At 34.8% G+C, this 14,451-nt stretch overlaps 3 protein-coding genes across 4 annotated transcripts in view; 2 read left to right on the top strand and 1 right to left on the bottom strand.

The window, feature by feature from the left end:
* Positions 1-14,451, bottom strand: part of LOC135834844 (serine/arginine repetitive matrix protein 1-like) — an 81,394-nt gene that overhangs the window by 37,665 nt on the left and 29,278 nt on the right. The window contains exon 1 of one of the 2 annotated variants that reach the window (XM_065348828.1): positions 11,823-11,958. The exons of the other annotated variant lie outside the window; for it this stretch is intronic. The gene's annotated coding sequence lies outside the window, so the exon portion shown is untranslated. Of the gene's footprint in view, positions 1-11,822; positions 11,959-14,451 lie in introns of those variants that run through there. 2 annotated transcript variants of the gene reach the window in all.
* LOC135836378 (uncharacterized) lies at positions 5,326-12,220 on the top strand. The gene is made up of 7 exons (XM_065351177.1): positions 5,326-5,365; positions 5,585-5,772; positions 5,882-6,037; positions 9,655-9,839; positions 11,197-11,317; positions 11,834-11,950; positions 12,047-12,220. The coding sequence occupies exons 1-7, from the start codon at positions 5,326-5,328 to the stop codon at positions 12,218-12,220; spliced, it is 981 nt and encodes a 326-aa protein (XP_065207249.1).
* Positions 12,619-14,451, top strand: part of LOC135834827 (pH-sensitive chloride channel 2-like) — a 39,059-nt gene continuing 37,226 nt past the window's right edge. The window contains exon 1 of the mRNA XM_065348799.1: positions 12,619-12,821. Within this exon, the coding sequence (XP_065204871.1) occupies positions 12,757-12,821 (65 nt within the window). The 5' untranslated portion in view covers positions 12,619-12,756. The remainder of the gene's footprint in view (positions 12,822-14,451) is intronic.

Raw genomic sequence — 14,451 nt, 5'->3', positions numbered from 1 at the left:
AAAAGCAAGCTTAATGGATGGTATCATGTTACATAGTTGCAAACTTCGTCGTCGATGTTTTTTTTCTTCTTAAAAATAAAAACACAACACATGCGTTAGTCGCCACCCTTGGTAGGTAATTATTTCTCGAATAGTCGAATTTAAGAGTCATAACTCGTAAAATAGTAGACACAAAATGACCTTTTCACTCTCCATAATCTTTTTAAAAAATCCCACACAGTTTTTAGATTGACTCTTTTCTTAGCTCACAAAGCATTTGCAAACCATCACGAGTCGCAATGGATCGGAAAAATATGTATAGGTGTACGAGAAGATCTAAGAAACTACGTAAATGAGATAAACCGTGTTATAGTCTAGTCCAATTAGGCAGGTACCTCATTTTGTTACCTCAGAATGTTGAAATAAGCGATCTGATGACTGATTCTTAATCTAGAAGGCATTAGGATAAAATAAACTTGGGTTCTACATATTTTTTTAAACCCCTCCTCTTCCGAGGGTCCACCTTCCCTTTCTTAAAAATGCCCATATTATTCCTTCTATTGGTCTGTATTAAAAAGTTTTCCGGATATAATTTATTTCTTAAAGGCTTCTCTGCATTTTTGGTTATTACAAAAATTTCATTTGGAGCAACCCTTGCCCTTCAAATTTGAAAAATCCGCTTTGAAAAACACCTACTCAAAATCACATTATTTGCATGTAGCAATAAAGTGATAATAACATAAATTAATCAGAATGAAATTTCCTATCGAAAGGTTTTCATCAATTCTCCCAGCTCCTCCCTTTCTGAGGACTCCTTAGATCCCTTGAACGTATCTCCCCTCCAGTCTCGTAATAGCCCTACGAAAACATTTCCAGTAAAAATAATTGTCCCTTAAAAGTCTAAAATACATTTTTAGTGAAAAAAATTCCATTTGAAAGCAGCCCTTACTCGCCCCACTCTCCAAATTAAAAAATCAATTACTCGTAAAAAAAACTCAAAATTACGTTACATATTTGCATTTACCGCAGAAATTATTGAAGATGGCGCAAAAGTGATGATTACTACAAGTATTCAGTATGAAATTTCCTATCCAGAGATGTATTTATCACTCCTTCCCTCCCCCGCTCACAGGTTCTATCCTTTTCAAAAAAATGTAATCCTTGCATCAGAAAATCACTTTGAAATTTGGATTTAGATTTTCATAGTTATTAGCAAGTCTTGGATATATGTACTTGAAACACAAAAAAAAACATAAAAAAACAAAAAAAAATCGACGAAAACGATAAAAACTGAGAAGGTGAGTGTTGCAGATTATGTGGCGAAAAAAACCAGAGATGAAAACCTAGCCGAAAGCTTAAAGCCGAGCAGATTTTCGCACTGAGCCAAAAGCTAAAAGTTCGCAAGTTTCATTTTTCCAAGCCAAAAGCTAACCAAAAGTTTCATTTTTTTGGCCTTTTGAAAGGCTTTTTTTCAGAGTTGAATTCTCTAAATTCAGACGAAACAAAAAAATGAAAAAAAATCATACAATTTTATTTTAATGCGATTTAATGAAATGAAAAAAAAAGAAAATAATTCTAGCACTGAATATTCTCCACTATCACTAATTATAAAATCAATGTACTTACCTGATCTAATTTTTAAATTTTAATCCCCTTTTTTTGTAAATTGGTGGTATATCAGCTAAAAGTTTAAAGTCAAAAGCTTAAAGCCAAAAGTTTAAAGCTAAAAGCTCAATGAAATACGTATAGCTAAAAGCTGTTAAATTGAAAATACAATAAGGGGAAGCCATTGGAAGCCAAAAGTTTGGCTAAAACAAGCCTTAAAAATCGAGATAGCCGAAAGCTAAAGCCAAAGGTTTCAATTTTGAAATTTCAAGTTAAAAGCCAAAAGCTGAAGTTTTATTTTAAGGCTTTTCATCCCTGAAAAAAAACAGCGCCAGTTCTATAAATTTTGCAAAAAAAAAAAAAAAAATGAAAAAGCCAAATTGATGATGCTTACAAAAATTTACAAAATATTCCTTTATACCTAAATTTCTAAAATATGCCTTCAAGTACTTATTTCAATCTTGATTTTAATTCAAAAGTTCCAATCAAAAAATTACGAACATTAATTTTTTATCACTCCAAAAAACTTTCTGGTGAGTTTTTTTTTGTATATTATTTTTCTACTTATATTTAATTTTTTTAATATTTTATATTCCATTATTTTGTAGGATCTGGTGTCAACTCTAGAAATTTCCGATTTTGATTCTACATAATATAAAAAAATGAATGAAATTTAAAATTTTTATTTTTATTTGATTTTATGAATTTTTATTCCCTTCAGGAAAATTAAAATTGTGCTGAATTAAATTTGGGAATACAAACACGATTCCCTATTTTTTTTTTGCCAAAAGAAGTGGTGCTGGTAGCCCCCCCCCCCTTCCAAGTTAAAAAATGAAAACAAATGAAGAAAAAAATTAAATTCATCGAAATTCTTTGTTCATGCTACAGAATTTTCTAAACGTATAACCCCTTTTTCAAGAAAAAAACTTTCCCACGGCCCTTCAAACCACCATTGGCTCTCTCATAGGAGCCTCTCCAAGTTGAAAAAATCACAGAAAACGGGAAGAAATCAAAATTAGGCAATTTTTTTGAAAATATATCATTTACACATTGAAATTATTCTATATGCGAGTATAAGCCCTTTTTCAAGGAAAAACCTTCGTTGTACCCTCAAATGATGTTGGCTTTCTTGTATGGAATTAGAGCCCTCCAATTTTTGAAAAAAATATACATGTATAAAAAATTAATGTGGGTAGAAATTTTTTGAAAATTTTTTGATGAGCAGAATCTTTTTAAATAAGAACATTTTCAAGAAAAATCCTCCCTTACAATTAGTCCTCCAAATGATATAAGCCCTCTTGATATGAAACTCCTTCAGTTGAAAAATATCAAAAAAGATGTAAAATTGATGTCTGCAGATACAGAATTATGTATTTGAAAATTTTTCATCTCTGATCAGAATCATCTAAATGAGCCCCTTTTTGATTTCTGTTTTGGGGATAGGTACGCTAATTCTCAAAAGTTGTAAGTCCATAATTTTTTGTAAACTCTCCTCACCCCAACCCACCAAAAAAATTGATTTTTGCCTCAGGTAAGTATCTGTTTAAGAGTCCAATTTCTTGTCAAACTTGCTCATAAGGTTTGTTTTTTTTTCTGCCAAATTTGCCCAATTTGGCAAAATAGTCAAGAAATTACCATTTTTGTCAAAATTGTCCGAAAGTGTCCTTTTTTGGTAAAATTATCAAAATAGCCTCCACTGTTTACACCAAAATTGTCAAAAAATTCCATTTCTTTGGTCAAAATTGTCCGATAGAGACAATTTTTGGCGAGTTGGCGAAAAGTTGTAATGTTTTTTTCGAAAAATTAGCTGGAAGTACTTTCTAAATAAAATTGTCAAATGATCGTAATTTTTGCAAAAGTTGTTAAGAAATTTATACTTTTTTTTGGAAAAACGTCCAAAAAGCATTGATTTTTGCTTTGCATGCCTAAAAAGTCCTCTTTCTGTCTCAAAACTGCTTCAAAAGCTTCTTTGTTTTGTCAAATTTTATTTAATTCACTCAAATTCGTTCATTGTACCTATAGGAATGAACTGCAAAATTTTTCAATCTTGTTCAAAGTAACCAAAAAATGGGAGGGGACAGTACCGGTGCCAGGATTTTTCCTTGGAGGGGGATAATTGGGTCAGAACCAAACAATTTTGCCGTCTCATTTTTTGGGTGGGGGAGGGTAAAATTAAGCTTCTCGGAGAGCAGAAATCAAATAAATACAGTGGCATAGTCAGGATTTCCTCAAGGAGGAGGCAAAACCAGATTTTTAGGCATGAAAAATCGAAATTAGGAGTCATTTTCTGGAAACCTATCGTGATGTGCGGTCATTACGAAAATGAAGGCAAAATTACTGCTCGAGCGAAGCGAGAGCGAACATTTTTGGAAAAAATGGGTCCGAACAACAAAAAAAAAACGTTCACTTAATATTTAAAAAGGAGGGACCTCAGTGACTGAAATTCGCCTGCAGAGTATTATTCAAAGTAAATCGTGTACGAATATACCTATAATGTGGGCTTGAGAAGAAAAAAAAGGCTTCTTCTTCTCAAAAAAGATGAAAAAAAAATGAACATCTGTTTGTAATCGGCATCCATCTCAGTGAAACAAGAACGCAAAAATGCTTGGAAAATTCCCACTTTATAGCATCAAAATTTTTTCCAAAAAAACTGACCTCTGGGGGGGATTATCACCCAAATCCCCCCCTTAAAACCAGCACTGGGAGGGGAACGCCCTACCAAACCGCTCTCACTTATAATAAACCACCTTTCAAATTTCAAATTTTTCATCAGCCTTTACCCGATACATTTTTCAACCACAGCTGCTATGAGATGTCAGAAAATTTCTAAATCTTTATCTTTATTAAGAATTTACTCGTACATATCTGTTTCAAAATTTAAAACCCCATCTCATCTTTTCGAAATCCCTGACTCTTTTTTCCCCCCAAAAAATTACACATTAAAATATTGAACTGAAATTGCAATTACTCAGCAATTAGCTACAAATCAAAATTAAATGAAATCCATTACCAACGCCTGAATTATTCTCATATTCTGTCCACAGATGAACCAAATGGTCAAGTCGGTAGTGTTTAAGAGATTACTCCGGTATACGAGTACAAATACAAAATGAAATTGCCTTTCTAACACAGAGACCAACAGCGTACCACACACACTAAACATGCTCGATGACTTGCTCATCGGGTGGTCTCCCTCGCCCCTAATACTTTCAAAAATTACACGCACAATACTTACTACAGTACATAGTTGCGTGAATTCAAAATTATTGACATTTACGATGTCGTAAACATCTCAGTATAATACAATAGGATACTATCACCCTAATTACGTACAAAGACGTGGGCATACAGAAAATAGGGATTGAAGAAAAAGTCGTAAAAACATACCGAAATTATGGAAGGACAAAGGTTTAGGTTTTTATCTCGATCGCGAGGTTCAAATAGTACAGGGAGATGAGTTTAAAATATCTACTCCGTATATTAATGAACTAGAAAATACTCGTACTCGTAGCTCGTACAAAGGGTGGGTTGCTAATAAATGTTGAAAACGCGTAAAAATGGAACCGAAGTCTAGGTCTAGATATCTATTGGAAAAATTTAGTTATTGTGGTTCAATTTAATAGTACTGACATTTTTCAAGGGTGACTCATCCAGCCATGGAGGCAGATGCGTTTTCTTTTCTATTGTGCTCGTTAAAGTCGGTCGAATAATAATGTCGAATTGCCGATAACTAAATACACAATGTATATACAATTGAAAACAGATAACGTTCTTGAAACTGGTTAATTTCAACAGCATTACGTCATCTGTCAAAAATTTCCTTACACTGGCCTTTATCCGTCTTCGTTGATTCTACCACCATCATCATTATATATCCATATACCGTACTAAACACTCAAACGTTGACATAAATACTTACGTGTTAAAAATAGTCAAAACCCACCAACCTCTTCGCTGACTATAAGCATTTTCATTCACATTCTAACATTTTAATTTTCAGTTATCATCACGATGGCTATTTCATGTAACGACATATTACGCGAAGGGTCGGTAACAGAGTTCTCAAAAGACGATCTAGCAACATTGTCGTCCAGCACGCCTCAGCAACTGGAGACATGTTTATTTATTCTAGGAAAAAATGAACTCGATAAACAAAGAGCTCAAATATTATGGGAGACTATCAAAACAGTATGTACATTACATACAAGCCTGATTATACATCCATAATATATCTTCAGGCACCATACGTTATTTTCGAACATTTTTCTCCTCTCAACACCTCCTCATCATTCAACAGGTGTACGGTTCGGTCAACGATATACCCGAAGAGAACTTGAAACAATTCGGTTGGCTGATATCTGGCATACCTGTGGCTGATTTTTCCAACATTACCGTCACCGATATCGATACAGTAACCATGCTCGGATTGTACAGAAATTTATCCAATTATCAAGTAGGTACGAGCTACTCATTAAGAACTTGGGTACAGGTCTATACAATTTTTAAATACCAGTGATAACGCGGACTCGATAAAATTTTCTGGGTAATTGGGTTACGTAAACAATTTAACATCACGTGAACGTGAACTCACACATATGATGCATAAGTCACCTAAAACTACGTCATTTGGCGTGTCTGGCTCTGGCATCTGTTCCGCTGAACCATAATATTGTGTCGAAGCCAACATATGTATCGATACCCATACCATGTTTACGTGTATTGTATGTGACGAGAGCTTTTTCGCGTCAACCATGCATATTTTCCAAGTTCAGCAAACAACCGCTCATATTCAAATGTACGTTTGTGGAGGTACGTCTACGTAGTATGTACGTACATTGTACACTTGTACAGACAGAGTGTTGGGATCGTACATCAGGCAGTATAGGTATGCGAGCATCGACAAGATGAGCTAATCCGTAGCATGAATAATTGCAATATTTAAACCCGAACGCGCGTTAAATAGGTGCCGATAAATTTGTCAGCACGTAAGTACATATGTTTTTATGGTCGATGATAAAAAGCAGTTTTGTCGCAATGTTTGCTTGCCAGCTGATTCCCATTCATTACATTCACTCGCAGAATTATTACCAATACGGATAAAATACCACACCATATTTTCATAATTTTACGGAATTTCATTTCAAAGGGGAGGGGGAGGGAGGAGGTGCTCAAGAGACATAATCGGGTGGAATCGAAAAAAATAAGCTGATATTCGAACTCAGCGACTTCAAATTAGTAGGAAACGACGTATCACATCATATTTTCACAATTTTATGGGATTCTGTTTCAAAATTTGGTGGGGGAGGGGTGCTGAAAAGGCACAATGACGTCGAACCGAAAAAATAAGCTGATATTCGAATTCAGCGACTTCAGATTAGTAGGAAACGACATATCACATCATATTTTCAGAATTTTATGGGATTCTGTTTCAAAATTGGGGGGGGGGGGAGTGCTCAAAAGGCACAATGACGTCGAATCGAAAAAATAAGCTGATATTCGAATTCAATGACTTCAAATCAGAAACAATCGATATGTCACTTCGTGTCATTCTATTTTTTATATTAAATTTTTTCAAAATCTATTTCAATCAATCTTAAACAAATCGTTCGCGAACGGTTTCTCGCGAATTTCATCAAAAACTTGATCTATTCCGTCATGTTATCGAGAAATGAATTGATTTAAAGAGAAATAACACATGTGAGACAATTCGACTAAAATTCGACCCCAATACACAATATTTACACCAAAAGATTTGTCATTTTTTATCGAATCGTTCGCGAACGTTACAAAAATAACCCGTGAATATCAAAATTCAAAACTCGACTCACAGCATTGTCAACTACGATCCAGTCGATCAAAAATGATCTAATCGAAAATTACATTACTCGTTAATGAACGACTGAACCTGAACCTATTTCATAATATGTATAAAAGAATCGTAACTCTTCAGTGAAAATTTTGAATCTTCCAGTGATTTATTCACAAAATTATTCGTCAAAATGTGATTCGGTCACTAACAATATTGAATAATTTCTGGAAAAATCATTCGCGAACGAAGTAGTAAATTTGGAACGAATCAATCGCGAACGACAATAATTTAGAAGTTCATCACTGCACATAAATAGTTCGATTCAATCGTTCGCGATTCAACGAATCGAATTTGAATGAATTAATAAGCAACAATCACGAAAGAAATAGTAACTTTTGATCGAATCATTCACGAACGATAATCATGTAAAAATATTGTTGAATGATTCAATCGTTCAAGAACGAAAAAAACTTATGGATAATTTTACAATCACCAAAACAATTCGTTCATACTCACGAACGAAATATCAACTAATGAACGAATCATTCACGAACGACAATGCAGTTGAACCGTTCAATCGTTCACGAACGAATAAAATTTGAGGTCGTAGATTAAAATTCATCACCCCGTAATAAACAATTCGATTCAGTCGTTCGCGAACGAATGAATCAAATTCAAATGAATCATTTCACAATCGTCAAAAGTTCAGAACAATTCGTTCATATAGTCACGTTTGATTAAAACGAATCATTCGAGAACGAGTACAATACAAAAATACTGATGAACGATTCAATCGTTCACGAACGAATAAAAGTTGACCAAGGTCACAGATTCATCACCACACAGTCGTTCGTGAACGAACGAATCAAACTCAAATGAGAGATTTTAAAATGACCAAAAAATTGTCAATAATATTCACGAACGAAATAGAAAGTAACTTTCGAACGAATCATTCGCGAACGACACATCTTAATATCTACAAAAAATAACCTCGATCGAATCGATCGTTCACGACGAAAAAAAGGTCAATTTTTCAATGAGTTCGTTCAGAAATTCATCTTGAAAAAGAAGGGTAGTCCGATTCAGGCGTTCGCGAATGAACGAATCAAATTGGAAAGGATTATATTTTACAGTAAGAAAAACAATGAATTGTTCAAATTAAAATATAATATTTTCCAACGTTTTAAGAACTAAAAAGATATGGAAATCGTGACTCATTTCTGAATTCGTTTGCGTCTGAATGAATCAGTTAATGAACGATATTTTCAGCGAAATCATTTTAAAAAATCGGCTCAAATCTCCCCAAAAATAGATCTTGAAATCACATTTTTTGAATTATTCATTCCAAACAAATTGAATCATCCGACCTCTTTCCCCTTGTGATTGTCACAACACCCCCCCCCCCTCCACCAAGTTATGAAATAATGAAACACTGATTTTGAAATATCGATGTGACCTATCAAAATGATATAAAATTTCGCGATGAATTCGAAAATCATGATCATTTTTCATTTCGTCACCCCTCGGTGGAATCCACCCCCCCCCCGACAACTGATTCTCGGTATAATATCTTTCTAAGGAATTACAGTAGTAGAGAGATATGTCTACACTCAAACGGTTCGTTCATTTTCGACTCAAGAGAGCCACTATGCTTCAGAATATTTCAAAAAGAAATCTTTAGCTCTCCTCTCCCCCCCCCACAAGTTGTCATAATAACACTAATTTGAAAATATCCTTACAACCTACTTAAACAGTTTGAAATTTATCACAAGACACCCCCCCCCCTCCAACAAGTTATGAAATAATGAAACACTGATTTTAAAATATCGATGTGACCTATAAAAATGATATAAAATTTCGCGCTGAATTCGAAAATCAGGATCATTTTTCATTTCGTCACCCCTCGGTGGAATCCACCTCCCCCCCCCGAAAACTGATTCTCGATATAATATCTTTCTAATGAACCACAGTAGTAGAGAGATATGTCTACACTCAAACGGTTCGTTCATTTTCGACTCAAGAGAGCCACTATGCTTCAGAATTTTTCAAAAAAAATCTTTAGCTCTCCTCCCCCCCCCCCCCCCAACAAGTTGTCATAATAACACTAATTTGAAAATATCCTTACGACCTATTGAAATAGTTTGAAATTTCACGCTGAACAAGAAAATCATGATCATTCATCATTTCAACCTCCTCCTCCGCGCCTTGGAGACGATTTTCACCAAAACTGTGAATCTAAATAAACTTCCCTTATCCAGTAGGTAGACACTTCTGACATTACAAAATCTACAAATTTTCAGCTAGTTGCTCTCAAGCAAACCATAGACAACCAGTGGAGTCGTAAAACGCCCGAACAACTTACCAGTATCGATTTAACCGCTCTCAGGCAAATCTTATGCGCATTCAACGACTCTGAAATACTGTCAATTCATCCAGATTCTTACAGGTAGTTCTAGGTACTCGTACTCAAAATGTGAAAAGTCCCCCCCCCTCTCCCCCTTAGGGTTGTCCTTAACTACATGGCAAAAAAAATGTGTGATTTTTTCCGCTCCCACCCCCTAAAGTGGTGACCTCAGGTGAGAAAATAATTCCCTATTTTTTATTTTTTCCATTTTCGAAAAATTCGGGCTGCAGTGGGCCCCTCAATTTTCAAAAATTTGAAAAAAACTTAATTCAAAGAAAAATTTTTGAAATTTCAAAATTTCGAGTTCCATCATCTCTAGAAGGTCCTTTTTGAGTAAAAAAGCCTCTCATGGCGATTTTAACCCCCTCCCATGAAAACCAAGCTGACCCCCCCCCCAGTATAGCTGAAATTCGTATATTATGTGAAATATCCTAAAATTGGTTGTTTTTGGTTTTTCCTCCTTCCAACCCCACAAAGTGGTGTCCTTTGATAATAAAATAATTCCCTATTTTTTATTTTTTCCATTTTCAAAAAATTCGGGTTGCGGTGGGCCCCTCAATTTTCAAAAATTTAAAAAAAACCAATTCAAAGAAAAATTTTTAAAAGTTCAAAATTTCGAGTTCCATTGTCTCTAAAAGGTCCCTTTTGAGTAAAAGAGACTCTCATGACGATTTAAACCCCCTCCCATGAAAACCAAGCTGACCCCACCACAAAATCTAAAATACAAATTTCAGCTATTCTGGTGGGGTCAGCTTGGTTTTCATGAGAGGGGGTTAAAATCGTCATGAGAGTTTATTTTACTCAAAAGGAACCTTTTAGGGACGATGGAACTCAAAATTTTGAACTTTTAAAAATTTTTCTTTGAATTGTTTTTTTTTCAAATTTTTGAAAATTGAGGGGCCCACTGCAACCCGAATTTTTCGAAAATGGAAAAAATAAAAAATAGGGAATTATTTTCTCACCAAAGGACACCACTTTGTGGGGTTGGAAGGAGGAAAAACCAAAAACAACCAATTTTAAGACATCTCACATAATATACGAATTTCAGCTATTCTGGGGGGTCAGCTTGGTTTTCCTGGGAGGGGGTTAAAATCGCCATGAGAGGCTTTTTTACTCGAAAAGAACCTTCTAGAGATGATGGAACTCGAAATTTTGAAATTTCAAAAATTTTTCTTTGAATTAGGTTTTTTTCAAATTTTTGAAAATTGAAGGGCCCACCGCAGCCCGAATTTTTCGAAAATGGAAAAAATAAAAAATAGGGAATTATTTTTTCACCCGAGGTCACCACTTTAGGGGGTGGGAGCGGAAAAAATCCCAACTTCAAAAATAAGGACCACCCTACTCCCCCTAAATCTTCGATTTCGATGATTAATGATGATATATATTTTGCTGTTTACAGAGATGCTGCGGGGGAACTAGCAACATTGCAAAATTGTCCTAAATCAGTTCTCTCTCAATTGGTTACTTTGGCTATGGATGATGCAGCATTTGGATCTCCATCAAAATGGAATTCCATACAAGTATTTGAGACAAATTTTTTTGCGATTTTTTGCCCCCCCCCCCCACAAAAAAAGTTGTTTTCAGAAATGAGAAAAAAATGGAAAATTTAGCCCTCCAACTTGAACTCAAATTTTTCGCGATTTTTTTACTCCCATTTGAAAGTTGTTTTTTGTGACAAGAAAAAATTCAAAAATTTAGCCCTTCAACTTGAATTTGAATTGTGCCAAAAACTCCTCTCCCTTGGTTGAAAACCAAGAAAAAAAGAAAAGAAATCAAATTTATCCAAAAAATGTGAATTTCTGCATCAGAATTCTTCTACATAATTTCATTTTTGAAAAAAAAACTTCTTCCAGTTCTCAAGTTATTTTGGTTTCCTTATGTTGAGCCCCCAAAATTGACAAAAATGGAATAAATTCTGTGTTTCCAAATTTCTGTTGACCCCCTTGAATGCCCCCCCCCCCAATGAAAAAAATTCCCAACAAATAAAGAATATAAACTCGCGTAAGACAAGTACACACTACTTACATTTTTCACAGGTTGCTTCTATAGGCTGTGTGATGGCAGGTTTATCCACAGCAAGTCGTATACCTCCCGAATCAATGGAAGGTATAACTCCAGATATTATCGAATGTCTCCCTTCATCTTTTCTTCAAGCAAGTATCTTCTTAATAAGTACCATATTTCTTCTACTACCTTTGGGTCCTCATTCAGTCCAATTTTCACCCAAAACTTGACTTTTTTCCTGCCAGACAATGACCTCAAAACAAATGCAACATCTGACAACCAACGCAGCCTCTTCCATATCCAGTGGCCAAATGGAAGGTTTATCTTCTGACCAAAAAGACGCCATTGATTTAGCCATCACCGGACTAAAATACACCAAACAGAGTTCATCTGCGACACTTTCAAGTACAAGTACGTAATCAAGATGAAATTCACGAGATTATAAGTATACACTGGCACCGCGAGAACTGAACACAAACCGCATGCTAACGAGCTTTCCGCCACTATGCGTCCAAATTACCGTGTAATTTCGTATAATCAACGCTTCGATTCACAGTACTCTTGGTGTCATTCGACATTCGACTATCGAAATTCGTCAACAATTGCAATATCACTTACTACATAGTTACATTTTACACTATGCGACTATATAACTCGAGTACCACAGTCGCGAAAAAAAAACGCACATATTAGTAAAGACGCTGATAACGACTTGCCCCTCGTATCGTCTCCGCCGCACAAACTTTACATAGGTACCTGGGACAAATAATACGCCTGTAAATTACGTACAACCTTTTTGACACTCTCAACATACTGGCACCGGTGCCTTCTGCCACTTGTAGTCTTGGTATCGCGAAATACACCGCGTAAAATTTGACAATTCGACGCTCATTCGGGTGGAAAGTTTTCGCGAGCGAGTTTTTAACAAGTATTCTTGTGATGTAGCTGCAGTAATATGCGTATCGCGGACCGAATTCTTATCTTAACTCTAACTATCATCTTATCGGCTGATGGGAGTCTGTAAGTATGAAAAATTATCTACGTGCTTAAATTTAACTCCACACTTGAACACATCTGTATAGATATAGCCCTGCAGTGTAAATCTGGGTAGATTAGGATGTACTTTATTTTGTAAAGTTGGAATTTTCCATCTTCAACCCACCGAAGTTGTTACCTTGGGTGAGAATATAATTCCCTGTTGCTTTCATTTTGACCCTATTTGCAAAAAAAAGTGAAGCCAGTAGCCCCCCCCCCCCCCCAAGTAGAAAAAATGAAAAAAATCTATTTATTAAAATTCTCTGTGTTTGCGTCAGAATTTTCCTAAAAATCGCCTTTTCCAAAAAAAACTATCCATGTGGAGTAAGGAACCCCTCAAAGTTGAAAAAAAAACACAAAAATTGAGAATAAATCAAAATTAGGGAAAAATGTTGGAAAATGTCCACATTAGAATTGTTCTAGTACTTAACCACCTTTTCAAAAATGGATGCCCAAAAATGAAGTTGGTTTTCTTATATTAAGCCCTCCAAATTTGGAAAAATAGAAAAATATGAAAGATTGATGTTTGAGTTATATTCCTAAAAATATGAATAAAAAAAATTTTTGCTGAGATTAAATTTTTAATTTGATTTTAGAACAAAATTTAAATTCAAATTCCAAGTTAAAATACATAAAAAGAGTTGAAAAATAATATTAAAATGAAGCAGGGAGAATTATATGATTGAATGATTGAAAGAAGTAAAACTTATATTTAGGTTTAGCATTTAGGAAAAATTATTTTAAAAATAAAATTTAATTCTAAACTTAAGATTTTTTTTATAAATTAGGAACTAGATTTAGACAAAAGGAAGAATTCTAATTTAAATACTCAAACTCCGTTTAGAGACTTACCAATAAATAGTAAATAAACTGGAAACTCCTTCTAAGCGCGAAGCGAATCGGAATGGTTGAATTTGCTGAAGAAAAATTAGGTAGGTATTCAAGTTTTTGCCGAATTCAAAATTGAAATTATCACCGAATTTGCGAACAAAGTTTCCGTTGAATTTCTCAAAAATTAAACTTCATAAAACACAATTTGTAGGGTGCGAGCGTGCGAATGATTAAAAAGGTTATGAAATTAGACTGGGTGATAAAAAAGTCGTAAAAGCTTCGAGAAGTAAGTAGTACAACTCGATGATGAAACTTGTAAAAATTATTGCCGAATTCGCGAATGAGAAAGAGAGTAGAACTGAACTTGCGAACTACAGATCAAGGAAGTGAACTTGTGACTTGGAAACCCGGAAAGCAACTGAGGAGTTTGAAAACCACCCCAATAGTATTTATAGGGAAACTTTTAGTGAATTTGGAGGGAGCCCTTAATTAATCGAAAACGGGTCAATTGTTTTGATGCAGATTTATTTGGGAAAATATCGCGAAGATGCATACATTCGAGATGCGGGATGACATTTATATGATCGTCATAAAATGCAATTTGGAGGGTGCAAACGTGCGAATGAATAAAAGGGGTTTCCAAGCTGAATAGGTAAGAAATTGAATTGGGTGATAAAAAGGTCGTAAATGTCATTTTAATTTTGAATCATAACCACGATAGTGGTTTAGTGGGTTAACTTTAGGGATGAGTAAGTTGGTAATGGGAATTGGGGATGATCGTGAG

This window comes from Planococcus citri, chromosome 1, assembly GCF_950023065.1.
Source record: "Planococcus citri chromosome 1, ihPlaCitr1.1, whole genome shotgun sequence".
Taxonomy (NCBI): Eukaryota; Metazoa; Arthropoda; class Insecta; order Hemiptera; family Pseudococcidae; genus Planococcus; species Planococcus citri.
This window is presented reverse-complemented; position numbering and strand designations above follow the sequence as displayed.

Excerpts from the sequence above, each read along its gene's own strand:
- LOC135836378 (XM_065351177.1), top strand. The coding sequence starts at position 5,326 with ATGTATATACAATTGAAAACAGATAACGTTCTTGAAACTG. Across the intron at positions 5,366-5,584 it reads AGATAACGTTCTTGAAACTG|TTATCATCACGATGGCTATT; the intron begins GTTAATTTCAAC and ends TTTAATTTTCAG. Across the intron at positions 6,038-9,654 it reads GAAATTTATCCAATTATCAA|GTAGACACTTCTGACATTAC; the intron begins GTAGGTACGAGC and ends CTTATCCAGTAG.